The following is a 24,956-nucleotide window of genomic DNA, read 5'->3' as shown; positions in this document are numbered from 1 at the left end:
TAGCAAGTGAGACTTCACCTGAGCATATTGTGTTTAAGGTGAGATTGTCGGGCTGACAGCAAAATTTTCCTGTACATAAGGAATGAGACTTCCCACCCTCATTTCTATGGGCCTGTCGTGGACCTCAAGGCTTGGCCGCAGTCCTATTTACCTTGTCACTCTGACCTGTCACACAGAGAGGAAATTCAGCTTCTTCCCAGGCCATTTATTAAGAGCCTTGAGAGATGGTCATAGGTTTCACGGTAATAAAATCTAAATTTGTTAAATAACATCCAGAGTATTTTTCCCTTGACAATTTAATGGCCATGTACTAAATGACCATTTCTCAGAGTTCTCTTGGGGACTACCCTCAGATTGATTGTTTAGCAAATAAGATGGGCTTTCCAAACAATTCAAGTTCAGTTGGCTTCAGTTGTCTTTACATTGGCTTCAAGTATCTTCACAGGTAAGATTCTAACTTTGGACGGAACTGTATCATTGATTGCTCTAGGACTCACTTCACATTGCCGGTATGACCTAGTCCTAGAATGGAAGCATCAGGATGAGCTATGGGAAAATTTCGTCCATGCCCTCTAGACAAAACTTCATTCCAGCCCTTGTGGGCACCTGCCCTTCCCTTAACAACCTCCTTCAGAAGCCCAAGAACAAATGACCACACCATGAAGTGAGCAACAGCTAAGAACGGGATGTGGCCGACCGAGGTTGTGTCCACACACGCCAGTTTCTCAGTGTATTGGGCACAACTTCTGGGAAATTTGACTCTGTCCTAACATGCCCCCTGCATTATCCTATTTGATTCCAGCTCCTCAACTGAAGCAGTCAGAAGTTGAGCAAGACAATCCTAGAGGCTTATTGGTTCACGTCCTCCAATCTGTGTAAAGTTAAAGTAAATGTCACTCTAGTTTCGAGTAAGATGCGGCATTTGCTAAAGCCACCCAGGAGAAATTAAATCCAATTGTCACCATAGCTACTGCCCAGACAGCTGGAACACGACCCCTCAGCACTGTCCTGCCATTTCTAATAAACAAGGACAGGACGAGGCCATGGAGTGCATTGAAGTCCCAAATGAAAAAATATACATATGGACCCCAAATCCAGGCTTGACAGTACTTGTTCCCATCACCAAAAAATTTCCTTCATTGAACTGCAAATAACTGTAGAAGGGCTCAAGGGAAGAGCTGGTGTGATGCAGGACTGGACGGGCCCCCCTAGGTCATCAGCTAGCCCGACCTCTTCGTACAGGGAATGAAAGAGAAACCAAAATACTGAGTCAGTGACTTGGACGCAGGCCTCCTGACCCCTGGTCCAGCGATCTGTATTCCGTATCAGGGGTTTTTAAATGATACCCATCAGCATACTACACTTTATTTTCCACACAGTCCCATAAGGAACCCCTTTTAAAGACTCCAGAAAGATCACATCCCTCAAAATCTTCTGGTGGCTTTCTCTCTCACGCAGGGTGGAAGTGAAAGACCTCAGTAACCTTCCACATTGACGTGATCCGGCCCCAACTACCTGTCAGACTGGGGCTCCTAATGCACGGCCCCCCATGCGCTATGCTCAACTACACAGGCCTCTTTGCCCTCAGCACTCAACACTCTCTCTGCAGGCACACTTAAGGTCTCTGTGTCTGCCGCTCTGTCTAGAATGTTCCCTCCTGAACACCTACATAATTTCTTCCACTTCTCTCACATCTCTACTCACCTGCAACTTTTTCAGAGACCTTGCCTGGCCATGTTCTTTAAATTAGCCATCTCCTCACCCCCTCCTGTCACTTTCTATCTCCCTACCCTGCTTTATTTTATAGCTCCTGAAATGGTGTATTTATATGTTTATCACCAGTACCCCCCACGACCCTGAAAGCTCAGTTAATTGCAGGGAGGACTGCTAAATCTTCTTCGCTTTGAACAGTGCCTGGCATGTAGTAGGTGCTCAAGACTATTGGATGAATGAACGACTGAATGAATATGAAGTTGACAGCTGCATGGCTTCAGCAGCTGGGTCACTCTCATTGAGTCTTATGTTAATTTCCCTTGAGTGTGTCAGTGAAGTGAGAGGAAACCAGCACCATATAGGCTGTTAGCAAGAATTTAGACTAGTAGACCTTTATGGAAGATATTCAGTGATATTTAATGCAATTTAAAAGGCACGAACATACATTTTGACCCAGATATCCCATGACTAGAAATGTTCCCTGTTGGATGCACTCAAAAATATTCATCAGGATGTGTAAGATGCCTGTGATGGCATTTTGTGTAACAGCAAAAATTGTAAACAATTGAAGTATCCATCAAGAGGAGCCACATGGTCGAAAAATGTGGAACTACCATTTAAAAATGTGCTGAATCTATGAGTGCTCATATGGCAAATTTCTCTTACTTGGCACACAAGTTAAAAAAAGCTGAGATGAAGAGTGGCATACATTATACGATTCCTTTTGTATACGTTTTTTGATAAGATATACAAATGCATATGTGCCGGGAGAAGGCACAAAATATTTTTAGATCGACTTACAGGAAATTGTTAATAGTGTTTACATTAGGGAGAGGGGACTAGGGCGGGAAGGAAAACTTTCACTTTTCATTTTGTACATTTTTGTACTGTTTAACTTTTCCAGCCAAGGGTAATCTCATTCTTATACAATTTTTCATTGTCAACAGAGGTTGTTCAAGTGATGAGATTATGGGCCATTTTTTTGGCATGGTTCTTATACTTCTCTGTTCTTAAGAAAGCCACAGATGATAGTCACCATCTTAAAACTAAAATAAAGGGGCACCTGGGTGGCTCAGTCAGAAGTCTCTGCTTTCAGCTCAGGTCATGATCTCAGGGTCCTCGGAGCAGGGAGCCTGCTTCCCCCAATCTCTCTGCCTGCCTCTCTGCCTACTTATGATCTTTGTCTGTCAAATAAATAAATAAAATCTTTTAAAAATAATAAAAATAAAAATAAAATCACAGACCTTGATTGGACTTGCTTATCATCTCAAACCACCCAGGATTGAACAGACGAATGTTTATCTGGTATTATTTCTTTTAAAACTGATCACAGAACATTTCACAAACTGATTATTTGTTGTGAATGAGCCTTGTGATAAATTTAATTTGAAGAAGCGTAGAATTGTTATCTAACAACCAGACAGAAATGAGGCACTTCGTGTGTCAGTGGGACTCTGTCAGAGCACTTTCACAAGCTTTATCTCATTTAGTGTTCACAACAAGTCTGTGAGGTGGGTTGATCTTGACCTACTATCCTTACTTGACAGATGTGAAAAACAAGAAATGGACAAAGTCCCACAGGTGTAAGAGAGAAAAGTAGAACCAGGGAAGAAGCAACTGGATCACCTACAGAGTGGTGTTGTCTTACAGACCGAATCCTCACCTTCAAATGTTCTGTTCCAAGTCTGCTGGATAATTTTCCCTCCATCCTTCTTGCTGTAACCAGCTCTGAGTACTTCATGTAAAGCCAGAACATAGAGGAGGATGGCGTCATGGAATCCTTCAACAAACATGTTAACCTGGAAAAGAAACTCAGGTTGAGTGAGCCCAGACACCAATGTCTCAACATTCATGAATAATGTAAGCAAATCAAAGCAGTTAACAAGTTAGACTCAAGGTCCACAAACAGTGGCAGAGATGGGCAGAAGGGTAGCTAACAAGAATCGTGCCTTAGTTTTCCTGGCACTGGATTAGTGAGGAAAACCCTTCCTCAGTTCAAGAATCTGGAGGGCAGACAAGATATTACAGAAGTTGAGGAAATTGTAGAAGTCAATGAGGTTGATTGTTCCAAGTATATCCGCCTTTGCCCAAAGATCACCCTGCATAGCTGCACCCCTCCTTCCTCACCTCTATTCTCTACCTCAAACCAACCTAAGTCCAACCTCCCCCATGAGGTCTTTGCCAACTTTAACAGTCCCCATGACCTTTACATGCTCTGCATGTGACACTGACTAAAAGAAGAGCACAGATCCATCCATTTAGTTTCAGATACTATTGAAAGCCTACTCTAGCACTGGTATTAAGGATTTAAAGAGAAGGGGGCACTGCCATTTCTCCCTGCCTGGCATCTGTGTCCTCTCTTCCACTGGCAATGGCATCTGTTCTCTTTCCAGTTTGTGTTCTTAGTGGTTCCTGTGATTCTGACCACTCCCCCCCCCCACCTTTTGACCACTCCCCCCACTCAAGCTCTAACAACAGGAATTGAAATAGGCTTGCACCACTGGTTTATCCCAGCTAAGTCCTGGATCAAGTAAGATAGTCCTTGCCCTTGAGAAACTTAAGCTTCATGTGAATTTGGGGAAGCTGTTTAATTTCTCTCAGACTTGCTTCATTCCATAAGCACCATTTAAAAGCTCTGATACCATATTTAAACTCACTGAACACTCATTAAACACGAAATGATTAAATACAATCTTGAAGTTGAGGAGCTTAAAAATTCTGTACAGAAGTACAAAAAACCAAAAATCAGAACAAGTTTTCTTATTTCAGGAAAAAGTGTCAAGAGTGGAATGCCATGAAGCAAAATGAATTCGGCACCCCATGGATGACCACTGTGAGTCTTTGCAAGGAGGCATTCTATGCCTCCTCCCTAGGAAAAGATCCCGGATGAAGGGAGACACAACTGACCTGCATCACCTGGTTCAAATACACAAACATTCACAGAAGACATAGCCCAATGTCCAGTACTAGTTGGCCTCATCCCATCCGTAAGCACAGTGAGTCCTATTCTTGTAACTGAAGCAAATATTTTGGATTTGCCAAAGCCCAGTGCCAGAGGCAGTTTAGAATAATGGCCTGGGCTCACTGCATAGCTCTGCCACCTCCTAGATGTGTTTCTCCACAACTCTAGGCCTCAGTTTTCCCCCTCTGGAAAATATTAGTACTTATGGGGTTGCTCGTAGGTTCAAGGAATTAATATATATGAAAGACTTCCAACAGTGCCTGACAGAGTCAGTACTCGCTGTTAGGTTTTGGTGTTCTTACTGTCTACATATAGAGAATTATAAACGAGGGATCCTGATTAGTCTTTAATTCCCAATAACAGTAGTCAGAAAATAAGTGATCTACTTACGGTATAACATATCTTATGGACCCATTTTACACTTAATGGAAACTAAGGCTCCTTGCTCATGTTTTAACATACCAATCAGTTCTCTTACTTCCAGAGTGTCACACCCTTAATTCTGCCTAATCATGAAGCATGCAGCCCACACTGGTCAATTCCACTGACCATCTAGGAGAGAGAAGGAGGAAGCATATTCGTTCACAGAAAAGCTCAGAGTTAGCTGATGGACCCAAAATCTAATCCTGGCCATGACACATTACTTAATCTCTCTACTGTTCATTTTCCTTACTGGCTAAATGAGGGTTTAGTACCTATTCATCCCACAGAGCTCTTCTGGAGATTAAATGAATTAGTGCATATAAAACCTCTTGAAACTCTTTCTGGGACCACTAAAACAAATGGTAGACATTGGCTTTTATTCTTACTCATCAAGCTTAAGTCACAGAGTCATTATTTTCTTAGGCAAAGAATGATACAGAAATAACATCTCCTGGTCAAAGATAATTTTCTGCTATGGCTATGCTAATTCGTTTTCCAAAGGAATAGGAAATTTTCACTTATGCCATGAAGTCATCCTGGCTTGAGAAAGTGTGCATGCTGATGAGTTAGAGTTTTAATAAGTGGACTTAAGCTGTGTAAATTCTCAGGCCATGCTAAAAAATTTTTTCAAAAGATAAATCTATCTTCCCTTTGATAATTATATAAAACTCAGCCTTCTACAAAAGGAAATCCCAGAACCTTGGAATATGGAAGATGCAAGACACCTTAAAAAAGCTCTGGTCTAATCCTCTCCTTCCTTTTAGAACCACCCGTCTTCCTGTACTCTCTAACGGAGGGTTGTTCCCTCTGTACTCCTGGTTCCTGGGGAGCCTAGTATGCCCCTGTTTAAACTGTAAAGTACCAGCTACTGGGTATCAGCTGCCCACTTCTCTCCCTCCTCCTCCTGATTCCTTCACAACATCCTAACCTAGGGTCTCATGCTGCCATTGGCGACCCGAAGCACAGGACATACGCTCCAGCTCCAACTGCCTTCTGGCCCCTCCTCTTCCTTACTCCTTCCTTACTCCTCTTTCTAACTCAGTTGCCCCCTTTACACTCTCAAATTATCCGGCTGAGAAACGTAATCTTGAATTACACTTTTCCTACCAGGTTTGATGGTAGAAGAGAACAGATAGGTTCTGAACACGTGTCTGAACATAGGATCTGAAAACTCACTCTATCTTGATTTGCAAATGGATCACAAAATTTACCTTCTTTCTCCTCAAAGTGGCTGAGTGTTTCCCTTTCCTGACAAAATTAGCAGGAGAGCTGCTGACCCCCACCCCCAGCCTGCTGCGGGGGAGGTTTCATAACACCTACCTCACAGAACCTCAAGCCAGAAGCAAAACCCTAGAGACCATCTTTTCTCGAGGAGAACATTCTCACATCCACACGTGTTTTTTAAATGGGAGGAAAGCCCGTTAGCACATTATAGACACTGAAAATTGCAAATGCAAAAAAAAAAAAAAAATTTACTGAGGGAGAAAAAAATCCAGAGTACTAAGCTGCCTTTGAAACATTTTCACTTGACCCCAGGCTAAAAGGAACAAAGTCATCTGGTATGTCCCCCTGTCTCTGGTCATGACAAAATTTGAACCTCAAAGTCCTGACTGACAAATCATGCTATTGTTACTAATCAAAGAAAATAGGATTCCCTTACCTGAGTATTCCAGTATTGAGCACCATTTCTAGTCAAAAAAGTCTTCCTTACTGTCATTAGGCATAAGTCTTTTTTTTTTTTATAGATTTTTGTTTATTTATTTGAGAGAGAGAGAGCAAGAGAGAACAGAGGAGGAGAGAGAGGGGGGCAGAGAGAGAAGCAGGCTCCCCACTGACAGGGAGCCCAACAAGGGACTCTCTCCTAGGATCCTGGGATCGTGACCTGGGCCAAAGGCAGACGTTTAACCGACTGAGCCACCAGGCATCCCATAAGTCTTAATCAAATTCCTAAACACAGCCATTCTCCTTCTAGATGCTGAACAATATAGTTCGTGAGCCCTAAGAGTTTACAGCCTCAACCAAATAGTACCACAGCAACACAAAAACAAAAACACACAGATAGCCTCTACACAAGAAAGTTATGAATTAGACCACAATGAGGGGCGAGCTTCAGAGTAAAAATTGCTTGTGCTATGTATCAAATAAAGCATCTATCATTTAAAAAAATGGAAGTCACTCATCATCTTTCACTCATTCTGGGAGGTTTCCCAAAACAAGGTAGTCTGCTGGCACTAACCGTCTCATCCTTTCGTCTCCATTCTCTTGATTTTGCCCTCTCTGGTTGGCCAGCAGTGGGTTTTCCAAATGAAGGAACGCCATTTTGCCCCTGGCCTTCCTCTCTGAGAGCACATATCAGCCATGTCTACTAGCATGGGTTGGTTGGTTTTCTTAAATCCTCTATCATGGGAAAAGCTTGTTATATTTTAAATGATCATCAAGAATTGTCATACATGACATGGCTCCTATCTGTGATGGTGAGTGGAGTCTTTCTCATTTCTCTTTGGAGGAGCAAATTCATAGATGAATTCCTTAATGCCTGAGTTCCAAACAAGCAAGCAAGCAAAGTATGCTGCATGCCTCAGCCTCAGCTGTTCTGTAAAGTGAGAGTGAATAACACAACAGTCATCTAGCTCCCCGGTTCATCTGGATATCTGAGAAAGCCTGTAAAGCTCTCAGACGGAGGCTCCTGAGAGAAAGCTACCAAAGTTAAATGCAAGGCTATGCTGTCCTGGGATTTTGCTTGTGGCATTCACATAATTCAAGCATATCACATAGTGGTTCTATCTTCCTTACCACAAACCAATGGTTCCCAGTGCAAATGAGGAAAACTGAGGGTGTTGGGTAACATTTCTCAAGAGGCTTTTGAAAAAGACATGACCCTTAACCTCTCATTCAGTTGAAGGGGAGATGAGGTAAATGGAAATTTTTTTAAAGATTTATTTATTTATTTTAGAGAGAAAGAAAGAGCACAAGCAGGAGGGGCAGAGGAAGAGGGACAGAGAATCTCAAGCAGACTCCGCACTGAGCTCAGAGCCCAACATGGGGCTCAGTCTCACAACTCTGAGATCATGACCTGAGCTGAAATCAAAATTGGGACACTCAACCAATTGTGCCACCCATGTGCCTGAGGAAATGGAAATTTTTATGGTGACAAGGTAAGAAAAGAGATGGGTCTAAGATGTGCCCTTTCTCCATCATAGCAGGAACAATGACAGCCTGACAGCTATAATTAATAATTATATTAATAATAAGATCTTTAAATGAAACTTATCTTGACCCACTGGGCCCCTGTCAATCATGCACAGGGGAAAAAAATGGCCTTGGCATGCTGCACAGATAGGTCAAAGGTTAAAGTATATTATGCATCTGATGAACACTTTACAAGTGGTCTCCTTGTAATAAAAACTGAGATTTCATTTTAATTCAACTTTTTGTTGAATCATAAAATTAAAAATCTATAATTTAGGATAAAAGCAAAGATTTCCATAAACCAAGTGACACCATACTTCTTCAACACCAGAAGGAGTTCTCATTCTTCCTGGCAGACACTCCAATGCCTGATCTTCTCTACTGGGCCTGCCTTCATGGAATTCACACTTGGTCACTTGCTTAATTTAGCCTTGAGGAAAGTTAAGTTGAAAATCTAAATCCTTATCCGAGTTGAACTCTGAGGAAATGCCAAGGTCAAGAGTCTTACTAACAACAGTAAGGCAGCACATCAGGGAGAGAGCCAGGGCCCAGCTGTGTGCTTGACTGAAGCATTGCCATCATGTCTGTCAGATTCCTTCCTCCCTATATTCAAGTTATGACTTACATGGGATAGGGGTTTGCCCTAAGTTTCCCAAATGACTGTCCTATCCTGGGCTCAGATCCACCCCTGTAACAATGCCTACCCTGGATTAACTCGGGTCTTACAGCCTAGACTATGGCTGCCTACAGATAGAAGCAGATTCTCAATATCTATCTATCTATCTATCTCTCTCTCTCTATCCCTCCCCCTCTCTCAACACAGAATGGATCGTTAAACAAAAGCAGTCCTGGGAAGATCATTAAGTCAAGTTACGATCCCTCCCATGCTACAGCAACTGGCTGACCTTTCAGTGATTGCAGCAGCCGTGAAGGCTAAGCGCAGGCACCACAGTGCTGGCATCTGGCATCCATTTACACAAACACACCTCAGCAAGGAAAGCCACATGGGGCCGCCTTGTAGGAAGCAACAAGGCAGAGGAGGACTCTATGGAATTGGATTCTTTGAACTGCTGGCTGTGGAGCACAAGCAAATGACCAGTGACTCAGAAACATCCCCCCTGCTCATGCAGAGAATTCAGTCATCTGATATATTTGCCCTCTGAATGTGTCACGCTCACGTCATATCCGGATGCTTCTCATCACCCATTACCTTTGAAGGTTTTGCTGAGAAATGCACATACATAATGACATAATTGTCCCTGTCTTACAGATGATCAAGTGAGGGATGTCTGGCCTTGGCCTTGATATCCCACCAGTGCCCCACCAGACAGATGTGCCTCTGGAAAGCTTGATGACCCAACCCCCACAGACAGCTCTGGATACTCATTGGCCTCTCTTCCCAGGGTTATGTGGTCCTATCAGGCACAATGTTGAAATGGATAAATGCATATACCAAAATCCAGTGGGGGAAGGGCTCAGTCAGACAGCAGAACCCTGTGTGGCCTGCAGTGCCTCAGAGTACCTCACTTCCAGGAGGTAAGGCCGACCCAAGACAAGAAGAGGGCAAAGGGAGATGGAGACAGGGAAACACGGGAGGACAATTTCTGGCTTCATTATTTCTGAAAGGCCAAAATCAGAAGGAACATGTAAATTCTAATTTCTCCAACTTGATGACATCCTTTTAAACAGCCTGAGAATTTCAGACCACTTCCCTTGAGTCATCTGGAGATGTGATGGCAAGAAAGAGATAAGCAAAAATCCAGGCTCTGGAGGTTTTTTTTTCCTTGGGGGCAAAGGGGTGAACTTTTGTCATTTCTGTCTTGTATCTGAAAATGAAACATCTCTCTTTTTCTTTAAGCAATTTCAACATATGGTAAGGACTGAGCTAAGATCCAGAACCCCCACTCCTAGTTCAAGTATTACTGATTTATTCAATCACTATGAATAGTCAAAAGCTTAATTTTGTTCCATTCTTAATTCAGAGTTTCCCAAAATGTATTCCATAGAGTAGCAGCATACCTTAAAATGTTAAAGGATGACTCTAGAAATAGCAAGTTTACAAAATGCTAGATTGACAAAATCAAGCCGTTCTCTTTAATGCCAGGTAATTATTATAACAGCTAACTTTTATTAATCTTCTACGTGCTACTAGGAGCTATGTAAACACTTAAGTTCTATTATATTAAGTCTTTACAAAACCTTCATAGATAGGCACTGTTATTATCCCCGAAAGAAACTCTAACTAACACTCTAACAGAATGGAGATATCTTGGTCAATGGATGGGGTCAAGATTCCAGAAAATGTTGGATGGACAAGTTCTTAGTAGGGTTCCAAACCAGGACTGCCTAGTTATAACATTTATCCTATTGACACATATGTTCAGCCAACTAATACTGGAAAACAGCTTTGTGCTCTAGTTTCTATTCTTAATTGACTTGATAGCTCTACAAGTTGAGTATGTAGACTGGAAAGAACCATAAGAGTAATAAAGAGAAGACGAAGACTGACAAAATTCTTCATGATGGAGAAGCCAAACCCAGACCTGGAGAGGGAATGGGAAGACAGAGGGTGGAAGAAGAAAGGAGGAGAAGGGACATGAGGCAACAAGCTACGTGTCCCTCAACTCTTAATTCAATCTTTAAACCAGAGCTAATACAACATGATTCAGATCAAGTAGATCAGGATTTCTGAGAAATCCTGGACTCAGGGGCGCCTGGGTGGCTCAGTTGGTTGAGCAGCTGCCTTCGGCTCAGGTCATGACCCCAGCGTCCTGGGATCGAGTCCCACATCAGGCTCCTTGCTTGGCGGGGAGCCGGCTTCTCCCTCTGCCTCTGCTGCCACTCTGTCTGCCTGTGCTTGCTCTCTCCCCCTCTCTCTCTGATAAATAAATAAAAATCTTTAAAAAAAAAATTTAAATCCTGGACTCAAATAAAGTTGACCTTGCCCCAGCAATGAATAAAAAGGCCTGTTATGCCAAAAGGGCATCTAAACAAGCTGGACATAAAGGATGAGGGTCCTGCTTCAGAGACTAATCTGTTCCAAATATATCAGCAACCAAATCAGGTAATAAAAGAACTACTGATATAATGTATTTCTAACTAGTACTCAATGTGAAGTATGATGACTTTGATAAATAATAGTAGTAAATGTAACAAAGCTTCATCTATCCAGCTACCAGCTACCCAAAGAAAGGATGTTACATATAAGCAAAGTTTCCAGGTTCTTAAATATTTTTTCTCTAAGTATCAAAATTTTTGAATAATATAAATACTTTTGATGGAAATATTCTTTTTTTTTTTTTTTTTTGACACAGGGAGAGAGAGAGAGAGAGAGATCCCAAGCAGGCAGAGAGAGAGAGAGAGAGAGGCAGAAGCAGGCTCCCTGCTGAGCAGAAAGCCCGATGCAGGGCTCGATCCCGGGACCCTGAGATCATGACCTGGGCTGGAGGCAGAGGCTTAACCCACTGAGCCACCCAGGTGCCCCTCGATGGAAATATTCTTGGGTGGAACCACATACATTCTAAATTAGCCACATGCATTCCTGCCTTGATAGCATAAGTATGCTACATGTGATATACTTATTATTATTCTCCATATGTAAGGCTATGACAAGAGGCAGTCCAGCAGCCTTTTTGCTATTAAAAAAGTGCACTGGGCTCTCTATACAATGCCGTCACCAGACTTGTATGTTTCTAGACATTCTCACTTCTTCCTTGCTGGCTCTTCATGATTAGTCACACTCCCAAATGAACTCTATGTGCTACTCCTTACAAAATTTCTTGGATTCTCTGAGCATGCCATGAGGTACCTTTACACATTAGCCCCTGGGCTTGGAATGCACTCCCCATGAGCCTTGTCTCATGCAAAGCAAACTGCTACTCAACTTTACTGGATGTTCTCAGGTTACCTCCTCCAGATCCACCTCCCACCCTTCTTCAACTAGCTGTGCTCTGGGAGGATGACATATATGGACAACTCAACTGGGTCTCCTTGTCCCCTGGCTTCTGGTTGCTTCAGCAGATGAGAGGGTAGAAGGAGATAAAGGCCAAGATGTCAGGAGATGCACTCCTCCACCAGATGTCACAGGTGGTTTTCCCCAACTGCCACAAGCCTTATGGGTGCTAGTAACCTCTCCCTCCTCTTGCCCTTTCTGGTCTAGGGGTTGTAACAGCTTCCCACATATGCAGGCCATGAGGTTCTCTGCCATCTTTTGTTGATCTTCCTTAACTCCACACATAAATTTGTAACTGTCCCTTCACTGAGGTCTCTCTCATTTCCTTTCAATGTGTCTTTTATTTCCTCCCAGCATCCTAATGGACACATAAACGTTCTGTGAGCCACTCAAACTTGTTCTTGCTGGATCTTTTCCTGAACTACCCAAGTCCTCCTTCCTTCCACAACTGTACCTAGTACAAACTCGTATCATCTCACTGATCAGTCTATTTTATACATTTGCATGCCTCCATACTCTGACATTACACAAGTTGCTGGATGCACAAACCATATGGTAGGTATCTTAGTTTCTCTGGGATCTAGCCCTGCATCTAACACAGAAACAGTACTCACTTGAGTTGACTTCACTGTCACCTGTCACTACCTGCTACTTTCACTCTGCCCTTCTTGATGCCATCTTTCCCTCTCAGACTTTATACTACTAATGTTCTGTAAACTGGTGGAAGAAATCACAAAATTCCTTATAACTACATTTAAAATGGGGTAAACAGTTTCTGAGTAGGATTTGATAGATTCTACTATGATAAAATTAATAGATAATATGCCAATTTTAGCTGCTCAAAGGCCTTTTTCATATAGTTTCACACAGACCCATAGCTGGGTTTGATGTAGTTGAGATCGCCATAAAATTGATTCAGCAGCTACTACTAAGAGAAAGACTTCCAGATCTTAACACCAATGCATGATGTGCATGCTGAAACTATCAATATATTCTTAGCCAGTGAGTGAGCTTTTCTCTTTTAGGAAATTTTTTTCCATAAAGTTTGCTACAAACACATACATATACACAGAAAAGTAAATATTATCTTCCTCACAAGAAAATTCCCTACAAGTTTTGAACATTGCTTATTGGTGAAATTAAGGAATTATTAGAAGTTTTCAGGTGTGATAATAGCATTATAATTCTGTTTTTAAAGAGAGAGCTCCAGTAGTGGTAGGGTAGTTTATATCAGATTAAGATTTCAAAAAACAATTAGACCCTCTAAATAAAAATTTTTAAAAATAAAACTAATTGAAGACACTGGGAAATGACCAAAAAGAGGGAGAAAATATGGGAGTGTTGATTCTTGAAAAAAAGGGACCGTATTTCATGAGAACTAAATGCATATGAGTATCCTCTAAGGGTACTCCTTGTCCAAGAGACATGGGGTTTCAAGTAGGATTTTTTCAACCTAGGATTCAAGCAGAACGTCAAAGCCTTCTTGGCTTTAGAGGTCAGAGGATATAGTTCAGAGATGACCCTAAAGACATACAATGAGGTAGTAAATACAGGGAAGAAGAGAGCCACGGAGAAAGGAGCACTCAAATCTATTCATAAACTCTGCTGTCCTTAGTTGATTCTTAAAATGCACACATAGAGAAAAGACACCAAGGAGTCCAGTAGAAAGCAAGAGCTGGAAAGCTGAAGAAGCTAAGGAACATATAGATTCCACCTTCTGCACAGAAGAATGTTGGGAGTTCGTAACCTGGGAAATATCTCAGCCTTTCTAGTAAAACCCTATATGGGCCACACCTTAGAAGTAAAGGCTATCACAAGAGACTAATGATTCATCCTAAAACTAAAACAAAACCAAAGCAGAGTCACCTCAAGAACAAATAAAACCAAGATTCCAAAAGTTCAAAGTAATTAGTAATTTAACTACCTGCTGGAACAAAAATTGCTCTTCAGAGGAACATAACTGAATACAGTCTATAACATATTATCCACAACATCCAGCACCAACTCAAAAAATACTAAACATTCAGGAGCAGGAGAAATGATCTATAGTCAAGAATATAGCAAATAAAAAAGTAACCCTGAAATGATGCAAATGTTGAAATTAGCAGATAAGAACCTTAAAGCAGCTATTATAAATACATTCAAAGACTTGAAGAAAAAGATGACCTTTAAGAATGACCAAACACAGAATCAGCAGAGAAATGAAAGCTTTAGAAAGAAGAAGTGGATATTCTAGAACTGAAAATTGCAGTATCGAAAAAAGAAATATTCACTACTTAAGTTTAAAAGCAGATTGAGTCCATGATCAAAAAGATAGATCAACAGTAAATATTTCAATTTAAAGAACAGAAACAATACAAAGTCAATATACAAAAAACAGCTCCATTTCTATATTCTACCAATAAAAAATTGAAAATGACTTTTTATTCTACTTACAACAGCTTCAGAAGACATAAAATTATTAGCAATAAATTTAATCAAAGATATGCAGAACCTCTATACAGAAAACTACAAACATTACTGAGAAAAATTAAAGATAATCACATAAATGGAGAGATATACCATTTTCATGGATTAGAAGATTTAATGTTTTTAACATGTCAGTTCTTCCTCAAATTAATCTATAGATCAATACAATCCAAATCAAGAAATCCTAGGGAGGTTTTTTTTTTGGGGGGGGGGTTGTTGTTTTTTTTTAGAAATTGAGAAGTTGTTTCTAAAATTTATATAGAAAAAGGGAAGAAGTTAGAACATGCAAAACTTCCTTGAAAGAGAAAGGCAAATTAGAGGGCTTGCATTATCAGATTTCAAGATTTGCTGTAAAGCCACAGTATTCAATACAGTACAGAACTGGTATAAATACAGACAAATTGAGTAATGGAACAGAGTAAAGAGTCCAAAATCCAGAACTTATATCGTTATCTGAATTTTTACCAAGTCACTTAAGCAATTCGCAATGGGAAAAACAGAATCTTTTCAACACATGGTGATGGGACAAAATGATTTTAAAAAATGGGAAAAAGCTAAAACTTGATTTCTCTCAGCATATACAAAAATTCATTTGAGATGGATCACTGATCTAAACATAAAAGCTAAAACTATAAAGCTCTGAAAGAAAACAGAATATCTTTGTGTCTTTGGGATTAGCAAGTTTTTCTTAAAAAGAATACAAAAAAGCACTAACCATTAAAAAAAAAAAGACTTCTTCAATACAAAAAATTCTGCTGTCAAAATTGTCATTAAAGATATTAAAAAGTGAAAAATTGAGAGAAAATATTCATTATACATATATTTGACTTATATTCAGAATATTTAAAAAGAACTTTTCAAGTCAATAAAAAGAGATAAATAACTCCATTTAAAGCTGGGAAAATGCTTCAGCAAATGGATCACAAAAATGAAGTAGGCCAACAAGCACATCATGTAAAATCTCAAAAACAGCATGTGAGTGAAAGAAGCCAGACACAAACTATATACTGTATGATTCCATTCATACAGTATGTGCTAGGTGAATTTAAGAGTGGGCAAAACAAATTCATGAAAATAAAAATAAGAAGAGTGCTTGTGTCAAAAACAACAAACTACTTAGGAATAGATTTAATCAAGGAACTGAAAGATCTGTACACTAAAAACTATAAGAGATTGATAAAAGAAACTGATGAAGACATAAATAAATGGAAAGTATCCTGTCTGTTCATGAACAGGAAGAAATAATATTGTTAAAATGCCCACAGCACCCAAACCAACCCACAGATTCAATGCAATGTCTATTAAAATTCCAATGGCAATGTTCATAGAAAAAGAAAAACTGTCCTAAAATTTTTAGGGAACCAAAAAAGACCAGAAACAGCCAAAGCAATCTTGGGAAAGGGAACAAAGCAAGAGACATCGCACCTTCTGATTTCAAAACATATTACAAAGCTATAGTAATCAAAACAGTATGGTTCTAGTGTAGAAATAGACACATAAACCAATAGAACAGAATCAAGAGCCCAAAAATAAACCCACACATATATGTTCAACTAAACTTTGACAAGGGAACCAAGAATACACAATAGTGAAGGGTAGTCTGGTGGGAAAACTGGATATCCACATGTAAAGGAATGAAATTGGACCTCTATCTTACAACACTCACAAAAATCACCTCAAAATTGATTCAAGTCTTTTTTTAAAAAATTAACATATAATGTATTATTTGCTGCAGGGTACAGGCTTAAACATTTCACAGCACTCACCACAGTACTACCCTCCCCAATGTCCATAACCCAGCCTCCCTGTCCCTACCTCCGCACCCCCCAGCAACCCTCAGATTGTTTGTGAGATTAAGAGTCTTTTATGGTTTGTCTCCCTCCTGATCCCATCTTGTTTCATTTTTTTCCCTCCTTAGCCCCCATGACCTGCCTCTCAAATTCTTCATATCAGTGAGATCATATGATAATTGTCTTTCTCTGGTTCACTTATTTCACTTATCATAATACCCTCTAGTTCCATGCATGTCATTGCAAATGGCAAGATTTTAGGTTTTTGATGGCTGCATAGTATTTCAGTGCATGTGTGCGTGTGCGTGTGTGTGTGTGTGTGTGTGTGTGTGTGTGTGTATCACATCTTCTTTATCCATTCATCTGTTGGTGGACATCTAGGTTCTTTCCATAGATTGGCTATTGTGGACATTGCTGCTATAAACATTTACATGCACGTGCCCCTTCGTATCACTACATTTGTATCTTTAGGATAAATACCCAGTTGTGTGATTGCTGGGTCTTAGGGTAGCTCTATTTTCATTTTTTTTAAGATTTTTTTTTTATTTATTTGACATACAGAGATCACAGGTAGGCAGAGAGGCAGGCAGAGAGAGAAGAAGGGAAGCAGGCTCCCCGCTGAGCAGAAAGCCCGACTCGGGGACCCTAGGATCATGACATGAGCTGAAGGCAGAGGTTTTAACCCATTGAGCCACCCAGGTGCCCCTATTTTCAACTTTTTGAGGAACCTCCATACTGTTTTCCAAAGTGGCTACACCAGCTTGCACTCCCAACAACAGTGTAGGAGGGTTCCCCTTTCTCCTCATCTTCGCCAATACCTGTCGTTTCCTGACTTGTGAATTTTAGCCATTCTAACTGGTGTGAGGTGGTATGTCACTGTGGTTAAAATGGATTAAAGTCTTAAATGTGAGGCTGAAACTAGAAAACTACCAGGAAAAAACATAGGGAAAAGGGTCCTTGGACATTGGTCTTGGCAATGATTTTTTGGGTATGACACCAAAAGCAGAAGCAGCAAAAGCAAAAATAAACAAGTAGAACCATACCATACTAAAAAGCTTCTGGACAACAAAGGAAACATCGACCAAATGAAAAGGCAACATATGGAACAGGAGAAAATATTTGCAAACCATTTATCTGTTTAGAGGTTAATATTCAAAATATATAAGGAACTCATACAACTCAACAGCAAATAATGGTAATAATCTCATTCAGAGATTATTAGCAAAGGACCTGAATTGACATTTTTCCCAAAGGGCTCATACAGATGGCTAGCAGATACATGAAAAGATGCTCAGGATCACTAACCATCAGGGGAATGTACATCAAAGCCACAATGAGATATCACTACACACTTCTTAGGATGGTTATTATTTAAAAACAGGAAACAAAACAGGGTGTCTGGATGGCACAGTTGGTTAAGAATTCATTTGAGCTCAGGCTGTGATCTCAGGGTGCTGGGATCAAGTCTCGTGTTGAGTTTTATGCTCAGCAGGGAGTATGCTTGAGGATTCTCTCTCTCACTCTGCATCTCCCCCAGCTTGCTCTCTCTCATTCTCTCTCAAATAAATAAATAAATCTTTTAAAAAAAATTTTTTAAAACAAAACAAAAACCAAGAGATAACAACTGAGAATATGGAGAAAAGGGAACACTTGTGCACCATATGTGGGAATGTAAATTGGTACAGTCATTATGGAAAACAGTATGTAAATTCCTCAAAAAGTGAAAAATAGAAATACTGTATGATCCAGCAATCCCACTTCTGGGTATGTGTCTGAAGGAAATGAAATCAGTATCTTGAAGAGATATCTGCATGTAGATTGCAGCATTATTCACAATAGCCAAAACATTAAAAAAAAAACCCTAAGTATCCATCAATAAATTAATAGATAAAGTAACTGGTAGATATGCAATGGAATGTTAGTCAGCCATAAAAAATAAGGAAATCTTACCATTTGTGACAATATAGATAAACGCAGAGGTGACTGTGTTAAGCAAAATAAACCAGACAGAAAAAGAGAAATGCTCTATGATCTCACCTATAAGTGGAATCTAAGAAAGTCAAATTCACAGAAACTGATAGTGGAATGGGGATTGCCAGGGGCTGGGGGTGGGAGAAACCAGGAGATATTAGTCAAAAGGTAGAAACTTATAAGATGAGTAAGTTCTAGGGATCTAATGTATAGCATGGTGACTGTAGTTAACAATACTGTATTGTATACTTGTAAAAATAATAGAGTCTTATCTTTTGGATTCAAACTAACATATTTACAGATGAAATGAGAATGCCTTGGATTTGATTCAAAATTATCAGATGTCAGAAGTGAAGGCAGGCAAGTTTATAGGTAAAATTAAAATGAGTTGGTAATTGTTGAAGCTGAGTGATGGGGACATGGAGCTTCACTATACCGCACTCTTTTTTTGTGTATATTTGAAATTTCCCACAATAAAAAGTTTTCTTTATTAATCAATTCCCTAAATGAACAACTCAAGCCAGAATAGTGGAAATATTCCACAGTTGGTGCTACCAGAATATCTGAAAATAGATAACAATCCGGTCAACATTCATGCTTTGTCTGGTCAAGTTCTGCGTTTCCTATCATCAATCAAAATTTTTTAAAATTTTTAAATCAATCATTTATAAAGAACATTTATAGATTTTTTTTTAAGATTTTATTTATTTATTTGACAGACAGAGATCACAAGTATAGGCAGAGAGGCAGGCAGAGAGAGAGAGAAGGAAGCAGGCTCCCCGTGGAGCAGAGAGCCCGATGTAGGGCTCGAGGACCCTGGGATCACGACCTGAGCTGAAGGCAGAGGCTTCAACCCACTGAGCCACCCAGGCGCCCTGGACTTTTAAAAATCTTAAATATCAACCTAAAAGAATAGGGCAACACACCAAGTGACCAACATGCTCTCAGTCCCATTTGGAATCCATCATAATGAACTTATCTAAATCATTCTGGGACACATTTTAAGACAGTCTTTGAAAACTATGCAAATAATGAGTTTCATATGCTTACTAACTACCAGGAAAAATAGTCATCCTTGTAATTATCCTGAAAGTATGCCTTCAGGTCTACAGTTTGAGAATTCAGTTTAAGTCTTCAAATTTCAAGAAATGTCCCATAGTCTTCACCAGGTTGACTCATGCTACATCTTATTATGCATTTTGAAGAGATTGGTCTTTCTAAGTCTATCTCATTAAGAATATTGTTTCATTCCCTTGGGCAATTAAAACATTCTCTATTACTTTTTAAAAACATGTAGAGCTAACATACTCTGCTAATATGAGGAGACTTGATACTCTTAAGAAACTTACCAAAACAGAGTATTCTAGATGCAGATGTGTCATGATTTTGAATCATGGCAGTAGCCCCAAGAATTTGAAAAGCAGAATAACATCAAGCTCAAAAAATATATTGGCCACAATAGAAGAAACTCCTGGGTATAGCCCAAAAGAATCAGAGAATTACAAAATTCCACAGATTGAAGGGAATTTAGAGTTTATACAGTCCAACCAGCATACACGCAAAACTGAAGCCCATAACAGTTGCCTGATTCGCTCAAAGCCATGCAGATACAAGGACAGAACTACAACCAAAACTAAAATCTCCTAACTCCAAACCAGCACCTTCATCATCAGTGTTAACTTTCTTATCAAGCAGGGCACCTCCCCAAAGGGGACATAGCCCCAAGGATATCAGCCTCTTCCTTCAAAGTCTAGTATCACTTCTCTAATGTGAGATTTCCACAATGTTATCTACATATCAGGAGGAAGAGAAAAAATAATGTGAAATTTTATCCTAGCAAACATGTTTTTAATTGTCAGGAAAAGGGGATCCAAGGAAGTAAAAAAAGGGTAGTATTTGATTCCAGATCATTAAACTCAGCTCTTGCTGCTATGTTAAAAAAAAGGGGGGGGGGGGGGGGAGCGGAGAAAATTCTAAATTGACATAAAGCCAGAAAAAAGGGCTTAGTCTTATTAAGTCCAGTGCTCATAAAGCCAATTCATTATCATTTAAGAACCTGCTATTATTTTAACAACTAAGACATGGAACTTAAAAGGGGAAAAATCCTAATTAGAGGCTCTATTCTCACAGAACTGAGATGTCAAAAATCCTCTGTCAAATATTACTGTCATCTGAGGCAAGGCCCCTCCCTCACTCCTAGGGCATAATGAATGCATTAAGGAGGCTGGCAGTCAGTTCGCATTCTTCCTCTCCACCCACCTTACTGCATTCATACTGGGCCATTTCAAGGTCCCCGTGCACTATTCATTCATTCAACACCATAGCCTCTTGGTTCCCTGACTGCCATTATTTAACAAATTTCATGTCCCCTCAATTTCAACTCAATCTCATGCACACACCCTAGACCAATGCCTCTCAGACTTTAATGTGCATACAGGTCACCTAGGAACCTCATTCAGAGGCAGATTCTGATTGAGCAGGTCTAAGGAATGAGGCACCAAGATTCCTCATTTCGGGGCGCCTGGGTGGCTAAGTCATTAAGCATCTGCCTTCTGCTCAGGTCATGATCCCAGGGTCCTGGGATCAAGCCCCGCATCAGGCTCCCCGCTCTTTGGGAAGCCTGCTTCTCCTTCTCCCACTCCCCCTGCTGTGTTCCTTCTCTCACTGGGTATCTCTCTTTTAAATAAATAAACAAAATGTTAAAAAAAAAAAATTCCTCATTTCTACAGTCTCCCCATTGATCCTACGTAGCTGCTCCAGAGACCGCCCCATGAGTAGCAAGACGCTAACCCTTGTCATCCCCCGGAGCTGCTCTACTTTCAAAATCCTTGACAATCTCTTTTTGACCATAATCTCCCACTTCCTTCTGCGTGCAGAACAAGTTCTTTGAATTCAAGCTTCCACCCTCCTTGACTCCCCTCTATACTTTGTCCAGCCCAGTGCCAAAATGGAGCAGTTCCCAGTGAAAGGATGAGGAGGCAGACGCCATGTCATTCAGGCAGAGGTGTGGCTGGGAAATTGGAAGGGGGGTGGGGGGAGGGCTGCCACTCAGGAGAGAGGTTGCAATTGGAGATATAAATTTAGGTGCTATCCACATAGAGGTGAACATCCCACCCAGACAAGTGGATGTGCTGCCCAGAAATTGTGTTTAGAGAGAAAAGGGCCAAGGGAAGAACCCTGGGAAACACCAATATTTGTGGAGCAAGTGGGGAAGAGGATTCATGAAAGGACACTAGGAAGGATTGCAGTGTAGGCAGAGAACTTGGAGACAGCGGCGTCTTGGCAGCCAAGGGAGGGGCAAATTTCAACACAGAAAGAGACCTTTCCAAACTACTCCTCTGTGAAATCGCTCCGGTCAAGCCAGGTTATTTTGCTCGCTATTCCCTAAATGCATCTAATGGCTTTCCTACTTCTAGGCTTGGATTCACTTAGCCTCACTTAGGAGGCTCCTCGGTACGCAACTCTTCTTACCTGTCCTTCCAGAGCGGCCCACACAGATGCTGAATTATCCTCACAGGACCTGCTGCAATGCCTTGACCAAACGAAGGACTTGGTAAACGCTTCACAGTATGCGTAGGGATTCAAAGAGCAACCCTCTCCCAGCTTAATTATATGCATGGTGATGCTCATGGTCCGGTGATCAGCAAGAATACAAGTCCCCCCGGAGAACTCGGGGACTGTATCTGAAGTCTCATCTCCCAAGAAATTCTTTTTTTTTTTTAATTTACATTTTTTAAAAATATTTTATTTATTTATTTATTTGAGAGAGACAGAGACAGAGAGATAGGGTGAGAGGGCACCACAAGCAGGAAGCAGAGGGAGAAGCCGCCTCCCCACTGAGCAGGGGCTCGATCCCCAAACCCTGGGATCATGACCTGAGCTGAAGGCAGATGCTTAACCAACTGAGCCACCCAGGCGCCCCTCCCCAAGAAATTCTTGGACATAGGTTTGACATCAAATACATGTCACTGCTGAGTACAGAAAAGGAAAAATGTCCTAAGACTGCAATGCACATAATTTGTATGGCAACACTGGGCAAATTAGGGGGCCAACCTGACACGGGGCCATTTACTAATAGAGAGATTGAATCTTCAAGATCTTTACGACGGGCTAGAAACACAGCCATCTGACTTCAGTGAGTCTGTAATTATCTCACATAGAGAGAGCAGGAAAAGGAAAGAATAAAGGAAATAATTAATAAAGATCTCCCAATTTAGGCCAACTGTCAAGTTAACATATCAAAAATAAATAAATAAATAAAAATTCCCCAGTTCTCCGCCTCCCTACCTCTAATCACAGCCTGTGGGAGCAAGATTTTTAGGACTTTACAAAACGAAGCAAGCTCACTCCAGGGGGAGCAAAAATCAGAAAATAAATACTAATCCAAAATCATTCCCTACAGCTTGAGCTACTTTCGGATTTCACAACTGGGAAGAGGATCGTGTCCCTAGCAATGGATTATTCTACTTCCTCTCTTTTAACAACCAGCCAGCCCCCAGAAAGCATGCAGCCACAGCTGCCACTGCCTGCAAGGTTACGGGATGTCCTGCCCTCCGCCGCTGGGCTGTTTGCTTTGAACGCTGTCACACAAAGCGCTTAAGCAATCCTTTTTCATAAATTCCAAGAGCAACTCAGTGTGGTTTTCTCCATTTCACAGATTAAAGTCTCTAGCACACAAAGTAGCATGTCCCGAGGTCATCAATTGTTTTAATGCCCATTAATGAATATTTACTGAACCACTACCTCGGGCTCCTCCACCACAGCCAGCCACACGGAGAGCAGCATCCATGGCCCGGCCTTATGAACCAGAACTCTGCCCTTGGACTTTAAAACTCTGTGGACACCGTCAGCATCAGGCACCAGAATCCTGTGTTAGTGGCCTACGAAGCTGGCTGGGGCCTGTGCACCGCACTCCTCCCAGGCTGGAAGGCTGGACACATGGGCAGTCTCTTCCTGCTCCTGTGAATGTATGTGAAATGCAGAATTCCTCTCCTGCTACTCCGTCAGTAAAACGCAAGGCTTTGTGTAAGGGCGCTCCAGCGGTTGTGGGGGGCGGCAGCAGGGTGGGTGTCTGACTATAGCCCTGTTTCCCTCAGAGAAAGAATGAATCCTGGCCTCGGAGAGGCTCTTTCAATTCCTCCTCCTAACAGCAAAATACCACCTTTAGGCTCATTTATTGTAGGTCTTCCTTTTCCTTTCTATAAATGCCGTATCCCTCCCCATCCTTTCTATAAATGTGATATCCTAGTGATGCTAAACTGCTGGATCCCAGTGCCTTTGTGAAAATGAGTTCCTCACCACATGGAAAAAGAGGGATGCAGTAGCCCTGAGCCTCCAGGAGCACCAGCAGAGAAAAGCAAAACAAAACAAAACAAACAACAAACGAATCAGAGCTTTCATCCTCTACGGTTTTGCCCTGGGCTCCTTCACTGGCACTCCTGGGTATGATTGTTCAAGCTGATGCGTGTTCTCATTGCAAGCTGGACTGGTAATGTAGCTACAGTCCACATTTTAAGTGATCTGGCTATTCTAAAAAGAACCTGAATTGAGTTTTCATTGTGAAGAATGTGGCCACATGTGCTAAAAAGCTCTCTACTCCACGCAGTGACAATACAAGTGAGAAACAAAAAAAAATTAAACAGCGGAGCCCTTCGATTGTGAAACATCGTTCCCCACTGCATTGCTATTTTAGTCATGCATATTTGAGTATATTGTCTCCAGTATTGCAAAATATCTTTCTAACTGAAATTATATCACTGTACCTAATGGTAATTTAAAAAACAGTGATTGTCTTTCAAAGGGTCAAAATGAAACCTACTGTCTGGAAAAGTCCTTTTTGATAGGTACGGTTGTTCTTCCTGTCGCAAACATCTTTGGGTTGCACCTGTTCAACACTGCTTTTGCAATTAATGAATCCACGCCTGCCTATATGTGAAAACTCATGACCAAATGGATAATAATTTACAATCAAACAAAAAGCACCTAAGTTGGGAGATACCCAAGTTTTTAAAATATTCTAATTTGGCACAACTAAAGCTATTGAACTTATAGGAATAAACAATTTCACCGGAATTTCCCTATTTCAAGAAAAGGAAAGTGACTATCTTTTAGATTTCACTGTGTCTTAATTTAAATGTGTTTTGAAAGCCAACTGGTATTTCTTTAGCTAACAAAAAAGAATGGCTTTTAATAAGCCATTCCTTTTGCGGTGCCACTGTTTGCCTGATTACATTTTCCTAATAAAACTAATCTTATTAATACGTTGGCATGTGAACTCATTATTTTTCTGTTGTTAAAAGCCAACTTGTGGTTCCCTTTTACTCTTTCAAATACAATTAGCTGAGCTCTCCAATGCCTGAAAGAGCCTTTTCATTTGGACAAATTATTCCCTGGCTGTCTTTAAAGAAAGGGGGTGAGGACACAAAGGAGAGACAGCCGGTGGGGGTGGGGGGAACGTGAGGAGCCTCTGCTATTCTAATAGCATCTC

General features: G+C 40.8%; 1 protein-coding gene across 2 annotated transcripts in view; it reads right to left on the bottom strand.

Annotated features, from left to right (window-relative positions):
• NPR3 (natriuretic peptide receptor 3) overlaps positions 1-24,956 on the bottom strand; it is a 68,657-nt gene that overhangs the window by 8,682 nt on the left and 35,019 nt on the right. For both annotated transcript variants that reach the window (XM_059416964.1, XM_059416965.1), the window contains exon 4: positions 3,377-3,512. In XM_059416964.1, coding sequence (XP_059272947.1) covers positions 3,377-3,512 — 136 coding nt within the window. The remainder of the gene's footprint in view (positions 1-3,376; positions 3,513-24,956) is intronic.

This window comes from Mustela nigripes, chromosome 12, assembly GCF_022355385.1.
Source record: "Mustela nigripes isolate SB6536 chromosome 12, MUSNIG.SB6536, whole genome shotgun sequence".
In the NCBI taxonomy this organism is placed as follows: Eukaryota; Metazoa; Chordata; class Mammalia; order Carnivora; family Mustelidae; genus Mustela; species Mustela nigripes.
This window is presented reverse-complemented; position numbering and strand designations above follow the sequence as displayed.